Source organism: Neovison vison, chromosome 1, assembly GCF_020171115.1.
Source record: "Neovison vison isolate M4711 chromosome 1, ASM_NN_V1, whole genome shotgun sequence".
Classification (NCBI taxonomy): domain Eukaryota; kingdom Metazoa; phylum Chordata; class Mammalia; order Carnivora; family Mustelidae; genus Neogale; species Neogale vison.
In genome coordinates this window covers 242,555,527-242,570,129 of record NC_058091.1, presented here as the reverse complement: position 1 = coordinate 242,570,129, position 14,603 = coordinate 242,555,527, and the positions used below count along the sequence as shown (strand labels likewise).

The following is a 14,603-nucleotide window of genomic DNA, read 5'->3' as shown; positions in this document are numbered from 1 at the left end:
CCTCAGGTATCTGCGACTCTCAGCTTTCACCTCCCTCTGCCTAAATTGTCCTCCCTTGCTTCTCTGCTAAATTGACATCCCATCTGACACTTCTCATCCGTTTAGCCCTGTCTCAAGCATTTCTGGGCTTCTGGGAAACTTTTCCTGGGGTCCCGTGGGCTGAGCTGGTCACTGCTTCCTCTGGCCTCCATGCTGTCCCTTCCTGTTTCTGTTTGTCCTGCTCAGACAAGATTGTAATGGTTGTTCACACTTCTCTCTCCTTTGTTCTCTTGTTTTCTCTCCTTTACTAGATGAACCCCTCAAGGGTGAGGCCTGGGTCTTGATCTCTTCAGTCTCCCCTGTGCTTAGCATAAAGTTGGTGGTGTGGTGGACACAGTGAATGTTTATTAAATGATGCCTAAGTAAGTGAATGAAAATCATAGGGAATATTATTTCCTTAGTACAGTGGTATGGAAAAAAGGGAACTGTCTTAGTAGGGTTAGTGAGCACCCCCCCTCCCTTTAACTCCTTGTCCCTCTCTTTGTCCTGTCCCAGGGCTTTATTTTATGTGAGACTAGCTTTCTGAGCTAGGAATCACCTAGGAACTTGGCAGAGTCAGGAAAGTGCAGCTTTCAGAGTCTGGCAGACTCAGCAAAGTGAAACTGCTCCCATAGGAGGGTAGGGAGTCTCATCAGTTGGGAAGAAAGATGGCCAGTGCCTTGCTTAGGTTCCACAAACCAAGCCACAGGCCAGGACACCAGACCGCGGGGGGCCACCTGCAAGTCTGAAAGTGACTACTGTGACCTCTACTTTGCTCAGCTAGTGAGGTGTAGAGGCTGCTACTGCTATAGTCATAGCATCCCTGTCCCCACCTTACCTACCACCTGATGGCTCTTTAAGAACAGGACTATCATACCCGCCTTGGGATGCCCAGAAGGCCAGTCAGTGTCTACAGAGCTCACAGGCAGTGGCTGAAATACATGTCAGATTGAACTACCCCCTTACTGGTGATACTGCTTGGTAATAGACATGCTCTCTACAGTGGGACCAATGTAATTTTGGACAAAATATTAATGTGTTCTCCTTTTTTAAAAAATTAAAAAAATTAATTACATTAAAAATTAATTACAAAAAATTACATTAAAAAATTAATGTATCTTTGCTTAGTTATGTCCAAAGAACCTCCATCTCCTCTCTAGGTAGAGGTAAGGCTTCTGTTGTACAAAATTGGACCTTCAGGGTCCTTTTGTCCCATTCTCCTGTGACATTTGAACTCGAATGACACATACCTACAAAGTTCTTTCAGTGAATAGGAGGTTTATATGATCCCCATCTAGGCAGACCTGGAGTCAGGAAGAAGCAAGGGATAATGCAGGGGAAAGGAAGATAATATCCCTGTGAGCCTAGAGATGAATCAAGGGATCAAGAGGAGAGAGAGGGAAGGGTGAGAGTAAAGGATTCAGATGTGTGTCTTCAGTTAATCAAGTTGAAGAGAGCACCAATGATTGAGTCTGGATCTCTATGACCAGCTGGTCAGCACTGACCACGTGCTAGACACTGGGCTCCTTTTATGGCTGCAGCCTGGATCTGGCTGAGCCTAAATGGATTTTGAGACTGGTTGGGTCTTCTCTGTTGGTGGAGCTGGAAGTTCCCTAAGCATTTATTTAGAGTTGATATGAAGAGGGAGAAGAGTGCCTTTAAGAAGATATTAGGCATGGTTCTGTGGGGCCAGAGATAGCTAGAAGTGGAGAAGACAGCAAGATGTCTGCCAGTCCCATTGCCCCTGAAGAAGACCAAGGCCTATATATGGCAGGCTGTGGGCCAAAGTTGGAGGGACTGGTTTCTTTATCCATGAGGCCCAAGTGGAGTTACTTCTGAGGTTATGTGTGACTCAGCCTGGGGAGAGAAGCCTCCTTGCTTCTTCATAAGGCAAGCCTAGCTTCCAAAGGGATCATAACCTGTTAAGTCTGGTATGGAGAGATGGATGACAGAAATGTGTTAAGTAACATGAACATGTGCTCTAAGCCATTGTAGTGTACATAGTGTACATATATGTACATAGGATACATTCATACCCACAGGCTGATGGGCCCAATGCTATTTGAGGCATACTTACTTTATCCCATTTGATTCTTATCATAATCCTATGAAATAGGTATTATTATCCATACTTAATAAACCAAGTGAGACATAGAGAGGTTAAGTGACTTGCTCAGGTGACTCCATTAATAATGGTTGGGCCAAGATTAACCTCGAAGGGCACCTTCTGAGCCACTTTTCCAAAACTGTCTTCCAAACACAATGATTAACATTTCATATAACACATATATGTGGGTTTTTTTTTTTTTAAAGATTTTATTTATTTATTTGACAGACAGAGATCACAAGTAGGCAGAGAGGCAGGCAGAGAGAGAGGAAGGGAAGCAGGCTCCCTGCTGAGCAGAGAGCCCGATGTGGGACTCGATCCCAGGACGCTGAGATCATGACCTGAGCCGAAGGCAGCGGCATAACCCACTGAGCCACCCAGGCGCCCATATATGTGGGTTTTTGGGGAGGCTGAGTTACTTTCTTAAAACGGAAGTCATGGAGAAAAACCATATCCTCACAAGACCTTTTGTCTTTTCTGGAAGAATTTTAGGCTATAATGATAATGATTCCCCTTAGCCAAGGGCAAGTTTCTAGCATTTTCTAGGGAAAAGACAAAGGACAAGCTAGGGAATATCTCTGGAAATAGAAAGACCCCCCACCCGGTTCCAAGGAAGGAGGACATCATTGAATGACAGCAACGATGCTTCCGTTTGGAACTCCAGAGAACTTTACAGTTTGCAGAGCATTTACTCTCATATCATCCTATTTGAAGGTTCACAGGAAATGGGAGCAGAAGCTTATATGCCCATTTTGGAATGGAAGGAAGGAAGGATGAGACTTAGAGACCTTCAGAGACTGGTCCAAAACCACGTGGCTAGTAAGTGAAGGAATCATGCTAAAAATCTGGTTTTGTGACACCTACTTCATGATTCTTTTCTGTTTACCAGGTGGCCCCTTGTGCAATGGTGGGAAAATTATCTTGATCTCATAGAGGCTGACATTATGACTGAGCCAGCCGGAGGAGCAGACATTAGTGTGGTGCGTGAAAAGAGGCAGACATTTAGGTGAGGGACACAATCCAGGGCTCATTATCAGCCACAGGGCAGCACCCACTGCATTTAGATCTGTGCGTTTCATAGCTCAAAGAGGCTGATTTGACATTAGAGTTTCCATGGATATATCTACATGGAAAATGAGTTTCATCAGTGTTCCATGAGAAAGAGTTGTGTGGTCAAGTAATACATATTGTACTCTTTTTCTTTTAATTAGAGTAGCAAAGCATATTAAAGCTCTGTAATGTCTTTAAACAAAGAAATCTTTTTGACTCTACTTAACTCAGGATCTCCCAATTTATTAACACAACACCATTTTTAAAGAGCTTACTTAGTAGCAGCCCATGAAACTGCCAAGAACAATTAGTTTGCTTTAATGACTGAATTAGTGGTTTGATTTGATATCATGTGGGCAGAGGCTTAGGAATTTTTTATGGTTCTGTATTCTAGCCTTAAAGCTATTATATTTATCAGGTGCAAAGGGAATGTATTTATAAAGAGGCTTTGATGCTAGTCATTTCATAACTCAAAGACCTAGGGTTAGATTGTGCCCATGGAAGCATGCTAAAGTTCATAAATTAAAAATGAAATCTCATTATAATATTAATGTATCTTTTTAATATTAGGTATTTTCACTATAATTCATGATAGAATAAATGTCAAGGGAAGCTCTATGTCTGTCTGCTGTTACATAATGGTACACATGGTTTGAGAGAATTTATCCATTGGAGGTGTTTCAAATGAGCAAGGCTGACTTTTTAGGCAGGTAGTTTATCATCTTCCCACCCACAAACTGCTGCAGACACTTGACATTCATGATGCATATTTCCTGAGGCCTTTATGACTCCTAATTGGCAAATACCACTAAATCATTTCCCTCATGAAGCCTTTTTTATTGTGCCCTGAACCGTCCTGTTCATGGCGTACTTCTCTTTTTCTTCTCATTCATCACCAGGGCAGTTTTGTACTCAGTAGTTGACAACAAGGGGAACACGTAGCTCTGAGGTAGTGGCCAGACTTCTGGACTAGCTGACTGATCTATCCTCCCTGATGGTGTTGCTAGAGGTTTGGATTTATGTTTCAGAAAAATGGTGACCGCTTGCATTTAATGGGTCATTGCAATTGCTCATAAATAGCCAAATGGCAAATATAAATCTGCAGATGCTAAGCATCTCCTGTTCTTCGGGTTTTCAGGAAAATCTTCACTTCCACCCTATGCTCCTTCTCTCTGCTGGGAGGCAGGGAAGGAAGGAAGGAAGCAAGCAAGCAAGCAAGCAAATGTTTGTGATTCTGGAAATTCAAGCTCATCATTACCACTGCTAATAGCTTCCATAGCAGGGTTTGTGTGAACTCCAAGGCCGTGGCTATCTTCAGCAGCTTCTGAATTAGAATGCTATGCTTTGATGAAAAGCCTCATTGAGCTCTTGGGATTGGTGAAAAAAATGAGAATTTTCCTGACCCCAGAAAATAAGGTTGTACTTGAAGCTATAGCCTGCTTCTTCTCTTTTCGTAGCCCTGTGTTTTTGAATGGTAATTGAAGGCACATTTCCTATGATTTGTCCACTTTACCTTTGGGACCCAGAGTCTTTGAACAAAGCTGTTTTTCCTAGATTTATTATTATTATTATTAAAAATAAGAGGGACAGGAAGATTTTTTCAAACTTGGAAGCTCTAACTAGATGATTTGCACAGATGCATGTGGTTTGTTGAAAGATGGTTCCCTCCATACAAATTAACGTAAGCAAGAGAAGTGCCCAGAGGTCAGTTTGGGGACATTGAAAATACCCCAGTATTGACCCTGTGAAATAGCTGGGAAAAAATAAAAACCCTTGAAGGCTGAGCACCTATTTTGCATATACGCAAAGCACAATGATAATGAAACACATTGATCTTTGGAGCGCTGCAGTTTTCATCAGGATGCATGACATCATCTAATGTCAGAGCAGATTCTAAAGAATCCAGAGTCTATCCAGAGTGGAGGCATAATTGACTTTTGCTGCTTAGGACTTCAGTCTGACCACCCACTATGGGCCTGAGGGCTACTGGGTGCTCGTGGCCATTAAAGACACCTTGAGGTTGACTGAGGAGGTGGGACAAGCTTACTCCTGTAAAAAGTCTCCTTGAGCTTCCTACTAAGTACTTGCATAAGCCTTTGGAATGAAATTCCTCTAAGGCTCCCAGAACCCTGGCTCCCACAAAGCCTCCATGCTAAACATTTCTACTCAGCAAGTCCCTAGGCATACAGATCTCAATCAGTGCTATTGACAGACCAGAGTGATTCATTTTCTTGGGAAAACTGGGGAATTGGCATCCTAGCTGATGTCAGGTCACATTGTCCCTGCCAGTCATTTGGAGGCTGAAAATCTCCTCTGTTGTTTTCCAGGCTCAAACCCTGCTCATGGAATTACAGTCCTGCTGCCTTTCCCTTGGTGGGCTGGGGAGTGAAGGAAGGGGTTCACTGAGAGGAGCTTTGAGCAGTCTGCAAGGCTGGCCATTCTCATCTAGAGAGCAGTCAGGAGATTGGTGTTTTCACGGTCTCCTCGTGGGAACATAAAATACGCTTGGGCACAAAACTAGGCCAACAGTCCCGCAAGGCGGGAAGGCCTGGAGAGGTGGGGAAGCTTACCTTCTTGACTTCGTATTTAATGGCGAGTTTGATGCGGCTCAGGCTTGGACGGTGGTGGTCAGACCAGACTTGGAAGTTCACATCTCCATTTAAAATCGCTTCCACCTCTTCCGTGTCTCGGCATAGGTCCAGCACGCCCACCACAAAATCCTTGCATTGCATAGATAACTTCCTGTAATCGTTCTGACAGAATAAAGAGAAATCAGGGGTGTGTCACCAGGAGCCCCATGGAGCGGGACAGCACAGCAGCGTGGATCAGTAACTGTCCACCAAGTGTGAGCTCATGGAGAGCGCTGGAACCAGGGCTGGGCTGTGTCCAGAAGGCACAGCAGCTTAGAGGGGCCTCTTCTCTAAGCTGGGATTGGACAGGGTGGGCTCCGTGGGCTACCTGCTTCGGAGTCACCAGGGGGTGCACGCTGGAACTGCAGATTCCCAGGGCCCCTCTTGGACTGAGTCAGAATTCCTGCCGCTGACACCCAGGATCTGTCCTTTAACCTTGTTCTCTAAGGGATTCTGATGGCTGCTGATGCCCATCCTGGCTCTTTCAAAGTAGCACTTCTTTGTGCCCAGTTCTGAGAGAGGGGTGATAAAGAAATTAACTTTGGAGGCTGGAAATAACACTTCACTCATTTACTACCCACTTAGAGTGGTAACTGTTGTACACAGAAAGTTTACTGGAAGATATGGCTGATAGGCTAAAACTGGAAAAAAATGCACATAGGTGTGCTTTCTTTTTAGGGGCTGGAATATCTGCTTGTAAATTATAAATTTAAAAATCAAATGTAATTTAAAACTAATGGGATCATTTCTTACCACATATCCTTTTGTATGGCAAATCGTGGCTCCTTAAATTGCCAGTTGAGTAAACATCTTTAGACCTTTGTTTTGTTTTGTTAATAAGTTGCCCCTGGGGTCCTCTGTTCTCTTCCCTAGGCATACCTTTCAGAATTATCTTTGAGAGTCTGCGGTTCCTTCCTGAGTGACCCCCGCCCCAGGCAGATTGCTTCAATTCCAAATAATGATCCAAAATGTTGGACAAAAAATGTTTCATGTCACCCTCATAGCACTACTCCCCAGAAATATTTTCCTCTAGAGTTTTCCTTGTTTATTTCTTAGTTGAAACAAGTCTATTCAGAAAGGACAGGAGAACCAAGTGTTACTTTTAATGTTAATCAATGTCAATAGCCTTCAGACTGGTAAGTAGTAGTTGGTAAATAGGAATGCAAGTTTGCTTTTCCAGGATTTGGATTCCTGAGTAAATAGGTGGGAACCTGGCAAACTGTAGAAGCTTAGCTATTTTTCCGAATTAAGGATTCTTGTCTTCTTCTAGCACTGCCACATCAAAATATCACTGTGCATTACAGAAGGAGGGCGGTAAGTGTTTGTTTGCTGGGAGGAGGATCAAGAAAATGTTTTCTGACAAGAATGGCCTTCATTTTCCTATATAATTTAAGAAGAAAAAGGAAAATTCTGGGTAGAAAGAGAAGACTGCTCAGTTCGGGCAGACTGTTATGGAGAAGGATTCAGGGAGGATACTTGGAGTCTTCTAGGTTTTGGCATAGAGCTGGGTGATGAGATGAAGAGCCGTATTCTGTGCTCCTCCATCCTTAACATCTCTCCCTCTGTCCTTCCCTCCCTTTGTTCCTTCTGTCTCTCATTACTGAGGGCCTGTTATGTACTCAGCAATGAAAAATTGGCAATGAGCAGAGCAGATATGGTCTCTGAGTTAGTGTGGGGTAGAGGCGAGGCATCCACTCTCCGGGTTGTGTAACAGTAATGCTAGGTAAAACTTGCTCAGAATGTATTCCAGCTAAGATATTCTGAGAGCCCTGATGAACTGGGGTGGGAAGCTCAAGGGACTGGGCTCAGCAAAGAGGACCTGTTCAACTCTGGCAGTCCTGCTGCTGCAGCTCAGGTGTCCTGAGATTTCTGGCCCCTACTCCGTCACCTTTCTTGTCTCTGTCTTGAGAAGCAGGAGTCTCTGAATATTGTTCCTGGTAAGGCAGACACTTCCCCGTTAGTTAGACATGACCTCATCTCTTGGTAGAAACTCCTGCCTAGAGCTGAGTGCAGGGTTAGATACAGAAAAGAAATGGAAAGGGCTTGACCTAGCCCATGGCCCACGCTCCCCATGCTAGGAACATCAAATTGTACTGCCCTAGAGTCTCTGCACGTTTCTGCGCTCAGCAGTTCACAACACAAGGTACCATTTTTTCCCCCAAGGTTTTAGCTTCCCTGGGCTCTTTCAGCTAACCTGGCCATAAAAAGTTGGGGGGACCCACTAGACAGTGTAGCCAAAGTGTGTAGTTTGCTTTTGCCTTCTGCATTAGACAGACTGCGAGACAACAAACCTGGTGTCAGCAGATGGCTGGGAGAGGCAGAGAAAACTCAGGCCTGCCGGGAAGACAGAGGTGACATGGATAAGGACAGCTACAGATGGTGGGGGTGCTCATGGCCAGGCCCAGGCTTACCAGAGAGGACCACAGGTGAATGTCTCTGGGAAATTATGATGATTGTGATTTATTGGGCCAACCCTGAGCTCAGTAAGCCTTCCGGGTCACACTCTCCCAACTTTAGCTGGAGGTAGATGAGACACACACCCAGGAGTTCACAAGGACCCTTTTAAAAATAACTGCATTTTCTGTGCGTTAAAATCTGCCAGTCCCAATGGGTGACAGATGTTCTACCTGCAGCTTCTCACTTAATCCTTAGAAAAATCTCATGATGGAAGGACTGTCAGCATTCCCAACTTAAACGTAAGGAAACTAAGACCCAGAGAGAGAGACAAACAGGTTGAATCCATTTTTCCTTCTATTTGTAACTTACTCACATCTCACAGCCATCCTCCCAACATTGCTGTTGTTATCCATGGTGGTTTCTGGGTCCAGGAAGGTGACCCTCCCATTACTCTGCCCTCTCATTTCCTTGACAGCCACCTTCTCAACTCCTAACTCAGCCACTCATTCTCTTACTTGTTCCTGGGAACCACAGCTCCTTTGGGACCCCACCTTCAGTTCTTCCCACTCTGACCACCGCCTTTTATATGTTGAGCTCACTCCCTTTGGGACCCCAATCCCAGCAATCTTCTCCCAGAGCTACAGGGCTGCTTTGATTATACCTCCCTTTCACTGGTTTTCCTTCCTTTCAGGGGCCCGGCTCCCTCCCTGCAGTGCTTATAATCAGGGGCGAGCCTTATAAATCATCCCTGTCTATATCATCAACACTCTTCTCCTCTTATTTCATCCTTCTTACTGGACAGAATCTTGACCTTAGTTGAGTCTACTTCTCCACTGCCCTGTTCCTGCCTCTGCAGAGAAAATGTGACTGCACAAGACACAGCCGTGCTGATCAGGCATGCCATCAACCACCCCCACCTCCGACGGTCCTCGGAGTCTCTGGGGAGCTTACCCTCCCTCTCTCCTGACAAATATTGTGTACCTTCTCCTCTCAGTCTTCTGACACCTCCCCTTCCTCCTAATTTTAAAATGAGGACCTTGTCTCCCATTTTGCTTGAAAAATAGGAATCCTCAGAAGAGAAGCACCACTTGCTGACGTGCTCACACTTTCTGTCTTCATGCATTTGCACCCATGGACTACTCCCTCTTCCCGCTGCAGAGTGTTCCTGCTCCTATGTAAGGCCGCCTCCTCTACTTTGGTGTTGTATATCAGCCCCTTACGCCTACTCAAGCACAGGGTTCCTGCAACCTTCCTTTCTTTCTCCTGTGTTGTCAGTCTCTCCCTTTTCCTACTGGCTTAGTATACAAACATGCTGCTATTCTCTCATCTTAAAAAAGAATTTCTCGTGACCCCACTTTTCTCTCCAGTTACAACTACAATTTTCTCTTCCTTTTTATAGCAAAACTCCTCAACTGAGTTGTCTATACTCATTGTTTCCAGTTGCCGTCCAGGCATTCTTTCTTATTCCATTCAATAAGGCTTCCACACCCACATCCACTTTCTCCCCTGCGACTGTTTTCATTAGGGTCACAAGTGACTTTTATGTTGCCAAATCTAGTGGTTGGTTCTCTAGCCTCAGATACTACAGGACCTATCGAGAGCTTGGATATAGATGATTACTCCCTTCTCTCTGGTACACACTTTTCACTTGGCTTCCAGCCTAACATGCTCTTCTATGTGTTTTTCTTCCCGAATGACTACTTTTTATATTCTTTCTGGATTTATTTTCTCTTTGATATCTTAATTTTGGAATGCCCCAAAGATGTGCCCTGTCCTTTGAATTCTCCTTTTATCTATTTATACTCACTGCCTTAGTGATCTTATATAAGAACATTAGATACCGTCCATATGCTGATGACTCCAAAAGTTATGTTTAGCACATCCTTCTCCTGAACTTGACTCAGATATCCACTTGCCAAATTGATATCTCCACTTGAATGCCAAATTGTCTTTTCACAAATGACAAAACTAGCTCTGGATCTAGTCTTGTCCACCTTAGTTTCCCCCCTTTTACTTGCTTAGGACCAAAAACTAAAAACTAAAAAAAAAATCTGTTCCAGTCTGCTCTAGCATATTCTCCATATATCAGTTGGAGGGATACTTAGAAGAAGTAGTCAGATCATGGCACTGCCCTGTTCAAACCAGCCAGCAGTGTCCCATCCACTCAAAGTAAAAGTGGGGTTGTTATGTCATTCTGTGAGGACATACATGTGTAGCCCCTTCATTTTCCTCCTGATTTTACTTCCTCTGGTTCTCGCCTTCCCTCAGTCTATTCTAGCCACTCTGACTTCCTTGCTGTTTTTCCTTGCTTCCTTGCTGTACATTTGGCATGGACCAGACCTTTGTATTGGCTATTTTCTTTGCTTGGAATGCTCTTCGTCCAGGCTCTAAATGAATAACTTTCACAACTCATTCAAGTCTGCTCACATGTCACTTTCTCAGAAGCCTTCCTTGACTATCTCTTAAAAAAATTGTAACCCATGAAAGACTCTGGGCCTGGGAAAAAAACTGAGGGTTTCAGAGGGGTGGAGGGGGGGTGGAGGGAGGGGGTAACAGGGTGATGTGTATTAAAGAGGGCACATGTTGTGATGATCACTGGGTGTTATACTCAACTAATGAATCATTGAACACTACATCAAAAACTAATAATGTACTATACAGTGGTTAACTGAACATAGTTAAAAAAATTATAACCCTTCTCCATTTGCCATCGCCTTATCCTACTTTTTCCTTCCTAATACACCTGATGACTATGTGATATGATATAATATATATTCTACCTATTTATTGCCCATGTCCTCTCCTGGAATGTAAGCTTCTTGAGGGTAGGAAACATTGCTGTTTTATTAATAAGAAGAGTGTAGAACATGGTTTGGAACATGATAGATGTTCCATGAATGTTGAGTCAGTCGGAGCAGTTTACTTGTCTAAGATATCATAGCTACTAAGTGGTTGAGCCAAGATTCAAAACATGTAGATCTGGCCCAAATGCTGCTATCTTTCCTTTCACTGTGTTGCCTCTTCCCTTCTCTTTAGCACACTGTGAAAACTAGTGGCTTAACCGGGACCGACTGTCATCTAACTTGGGGAAATAAAGGATGGCCTGGTATATGGAAATTTGAACACCTAACAGATTATCCAGTATAGTTAGTGAGTATACAGGTTTTCAAGTCAGGAGGACCTACAGGGTATCATTCTAAGTGAGTTGCCTCTTTGTTTTGTTGACTGTTTCCTTTGCTGTGCAGAAGCTTTTGATCTTGATGAAGTCCCAAAAGTTCATTTTCGCTTTTGTTTCCCTTGCCTTTGGAGATGTGTCTTGAAAGAAGTTGCTGTGCCTGATATCGAAGAGGTTACTGCCTATGTTCTCCTCTAGGATTCTAAGTGAAATAAGTCACACAAAAACAAATACCATATGGTTTCAGTCATATGTGGATTTTAAGAATCGGATGAACCCAGGTGAAGGGAAGGAAAAATAAAACAAGATAAAAACAGAGAGGGAGACAGACTGTAAGGGACTCTTAATTATAAGAAACAAACTGAGGGTGGCTGGAGGGTGGGGGGGGAAGATGGGGTAACTGGGTGATGGGCATTAAGGAGGGCGCTTGATATAATTAATGATCACTGGTGTTACATACAACTGATGAATCACTAAATTCTACCTCCGAAATTAATATTACGCTATTAGTTAACGAAATTGATTTTGAATAAAAATTGTAAAGAAAAATAAAATCAGGAGGACCTGGAGTCTGAACTTCTATTTTACTACTTGTTAGTGTGGGAAATGGAACAAGCCATGTACCTCTTCTGCATCTCAGTTTTTTTTTTAAAAGGTTTTTATTTGACAGAGATCACAAGTAGGTAGAGAGGCAGGCAGAGAGAGAGAGAGGAAGGGAAGCAGGCTCTCTGCTGAGCAGAGAGCCCGACACCGGGCTCGATCCCAGGACCCTGAGATCATGACCTGAGCCGGAGGCAGAGGCTTTAACCCACTGAGCCACCCAGGCCCCGCTGCATCTCAGTTTTAAATCTGTAATAATATACACATCATATAATCATTGGAAGAATCAGTACCAAAGTGATGTAAAATGCTTAGTATAGTTAACAAAGAATAACACAAATAACAAAATAAATAAACACCCAAATAAATAAAAGTTTATATTTAATCTTACAAATGGCAATTTAAATCTTTTTATAATTGGCATGTAATGTTACATTAGTTTCAAGTGTACAACATAGTGATTCAACATATCTGTGGTTAGGCAATTATTCTTTTTTTTTAAAATTTATTTTCAGAAAAACAGTATTCATTATTTTTTTCACCACACCCAGTGCTCCATGCAATCCATGCCCTCTATAATACCCACCACCTGGTACCCCAACCTCCCATCCCCCCCACCACTTCAAACCCCTCAGATTGTTTTTCAGAGTCCATAGTCTCTCTTGATTCACCTCCCCTTCCAATTTACCCCAGCTCCCTTCTCCTAACACCCCTTGTCCTCCATAAAATTTTTATGCTCCACAAATAAGTGAAACCATATGATAATTGACTCTCTCTGCTTGACTTATTTCACTCAGCATAATCTCTTCCAGTCCCGTCCATGTTGTTACAAAAGTTGGGTATTCGTCCTTTCTGATGGAGGCATAATACTCCATAGTGTATATGGACCACATCTTCCTTATCCATTCGTCCACTCAAGGGCATCTTGGTTCTTTCCACAGTTTGGCGACCGTGGCCATTGCTGCTATAAACATTGGGGTACAGATGGCCCTTCTTTTCACTACATCTGTATCTTTGGGGTAAATACCGAGAAGTGCAATTGCAGGGTCATAGGGAAGCTCTATTTTTAATTTCTTGAGGAATCTCCACACTGTTCTCCAAAGAGGCTGCACCAACTTGCATTCCCACCAACAGTGTAAGAGGGTTCCCCTTTCTCCACATCCTCTCCAACACATGTCGTTCCTAAGGAAATGTTGAAAAACAAAAATAAAGCTGGGGGCATCACGTTACCTGATTTCAAGCTTTATTACAAAGCTGTGATCACCAAGACAGCATGGTACTGGCATAAAAACAGACACATAGACCAGTGGAACAGAGTAGAGAGCCCGGATATGGACCCTCAACTCTATGGTCAATTAATCTTCGACAAAACAGGAAAAAATATACAGTGGAAAAAAGACAGTCTCTTCAATAAATGGTGCTGGGAAAACTGGACAGCTATATGTAGAAGAATGAAACTCGACCATTCTCTTACATCGTACACAAAGATCAACTCAAAATGGATAAAAGACCTCAACGTGAGACAGGAATCCATCAGACTCCTAGAGGAGAACATAGGCAGTAATCTCTTTGATATCAGCCACAGCAACTTCTTTCAAGATATGTCTCCAAAGGCAAAGGAAACAAAAATGAAGATGAACTTTTGGGACTTCATCAAAATCAAAAGCTTCTGCACAGCAAAGGAAACAGTCAAAAAAACAAAGAGGCAACCCACGGAATGGGAGAAGATATTTGCAAATGACAGTACAGACAAAAGGTTGACATCCAGGATCTATAATGAACTCCTCAAACTCAACACACACGAAACAGGCAACCATATCAAAAAATGGGCAGAAGATATGAACAGACACTTCTCCAATGAAGACATACAAATGGCTATCAGACACATGAAAAAATGTTCATCATCACTAGCCCTCAGGGAGATTCAAATTAAAACCACATTGAGATACCACCTTACACCAGTTAGAATGGCCAAAATTAACAAAATAGGCAATTATTCTTATTATCACTTTACTTTGACCATTGATTTAAAACTCTTGACCTTTGTTCTTTGTGGTGGTTAATTGCTGGAGTGAGAACAAGACTACCTCATGGGAAAGAAAACATAAAATACAGGAGAAAGCTGTGATTTCTTCTCTGTTTCCTTCCAAGGAGTACATATCAAAGTACATATCAAAAATATCTCTGGATCTGAATTCACTTTTATCTCTAGTGATCATACCAATGCTGTCCTGGTTAGCACCTCCAGGCACTATCCACAGGTTATCATTCTTGAACTTGATTAAGTCTATAATCTTGCCAGTTCCAAATCAATCTGAATAAATTTGTTTTTCTTGATGAGACCAGGGTTGTGGATATTGTAGGCATCAGGAATCACTGGATAGTAAATTTCTTGTGTGCCCGCAGAGATCTTTCTCATTTTGTACAACTTACATTTGCTCTTCAGGAGTAATCTCATGAACACTAATGCAATTCTTGGTGCCATAGATGAAGGTTGTCTCCAGCCTTGTCAGTGCTGGTGACTTCCATTAAATCAGCAGTGTGGTTTATATCTGTGTGGACCTTGCCGTCCATCTCAGTGAACTGTTATCTGCAACTCTTCTCTGCGTTCTATTAAGGCACATTC

The 14,603-nt window shown here is 43.0% G+C and overlaps 1 protein-coding gene across 1 annotated transcript in view; it reads right to left on the bottom strand.

The window, feature by feature from the left end:
* The window catches only part of TRPC7 (transient receptor potential cation channel subfamily C member 7), a 148,017-nt gene that overhangs the window by 94,080 nt on the left and 39,334 nt on the right, over nt 1–14,603 (bottom strand). Inside the window, exon 3 of the mRNA XM_044227302.1 lies at nt 5,746–5,928. Coding sequence (XP_044083237.1) covers nt 5,746–5,928 — 183 coding nt within the window. The remainder of the gene's footprint in view (nt 1–5,745; nt 5,929–14,603) is intronic.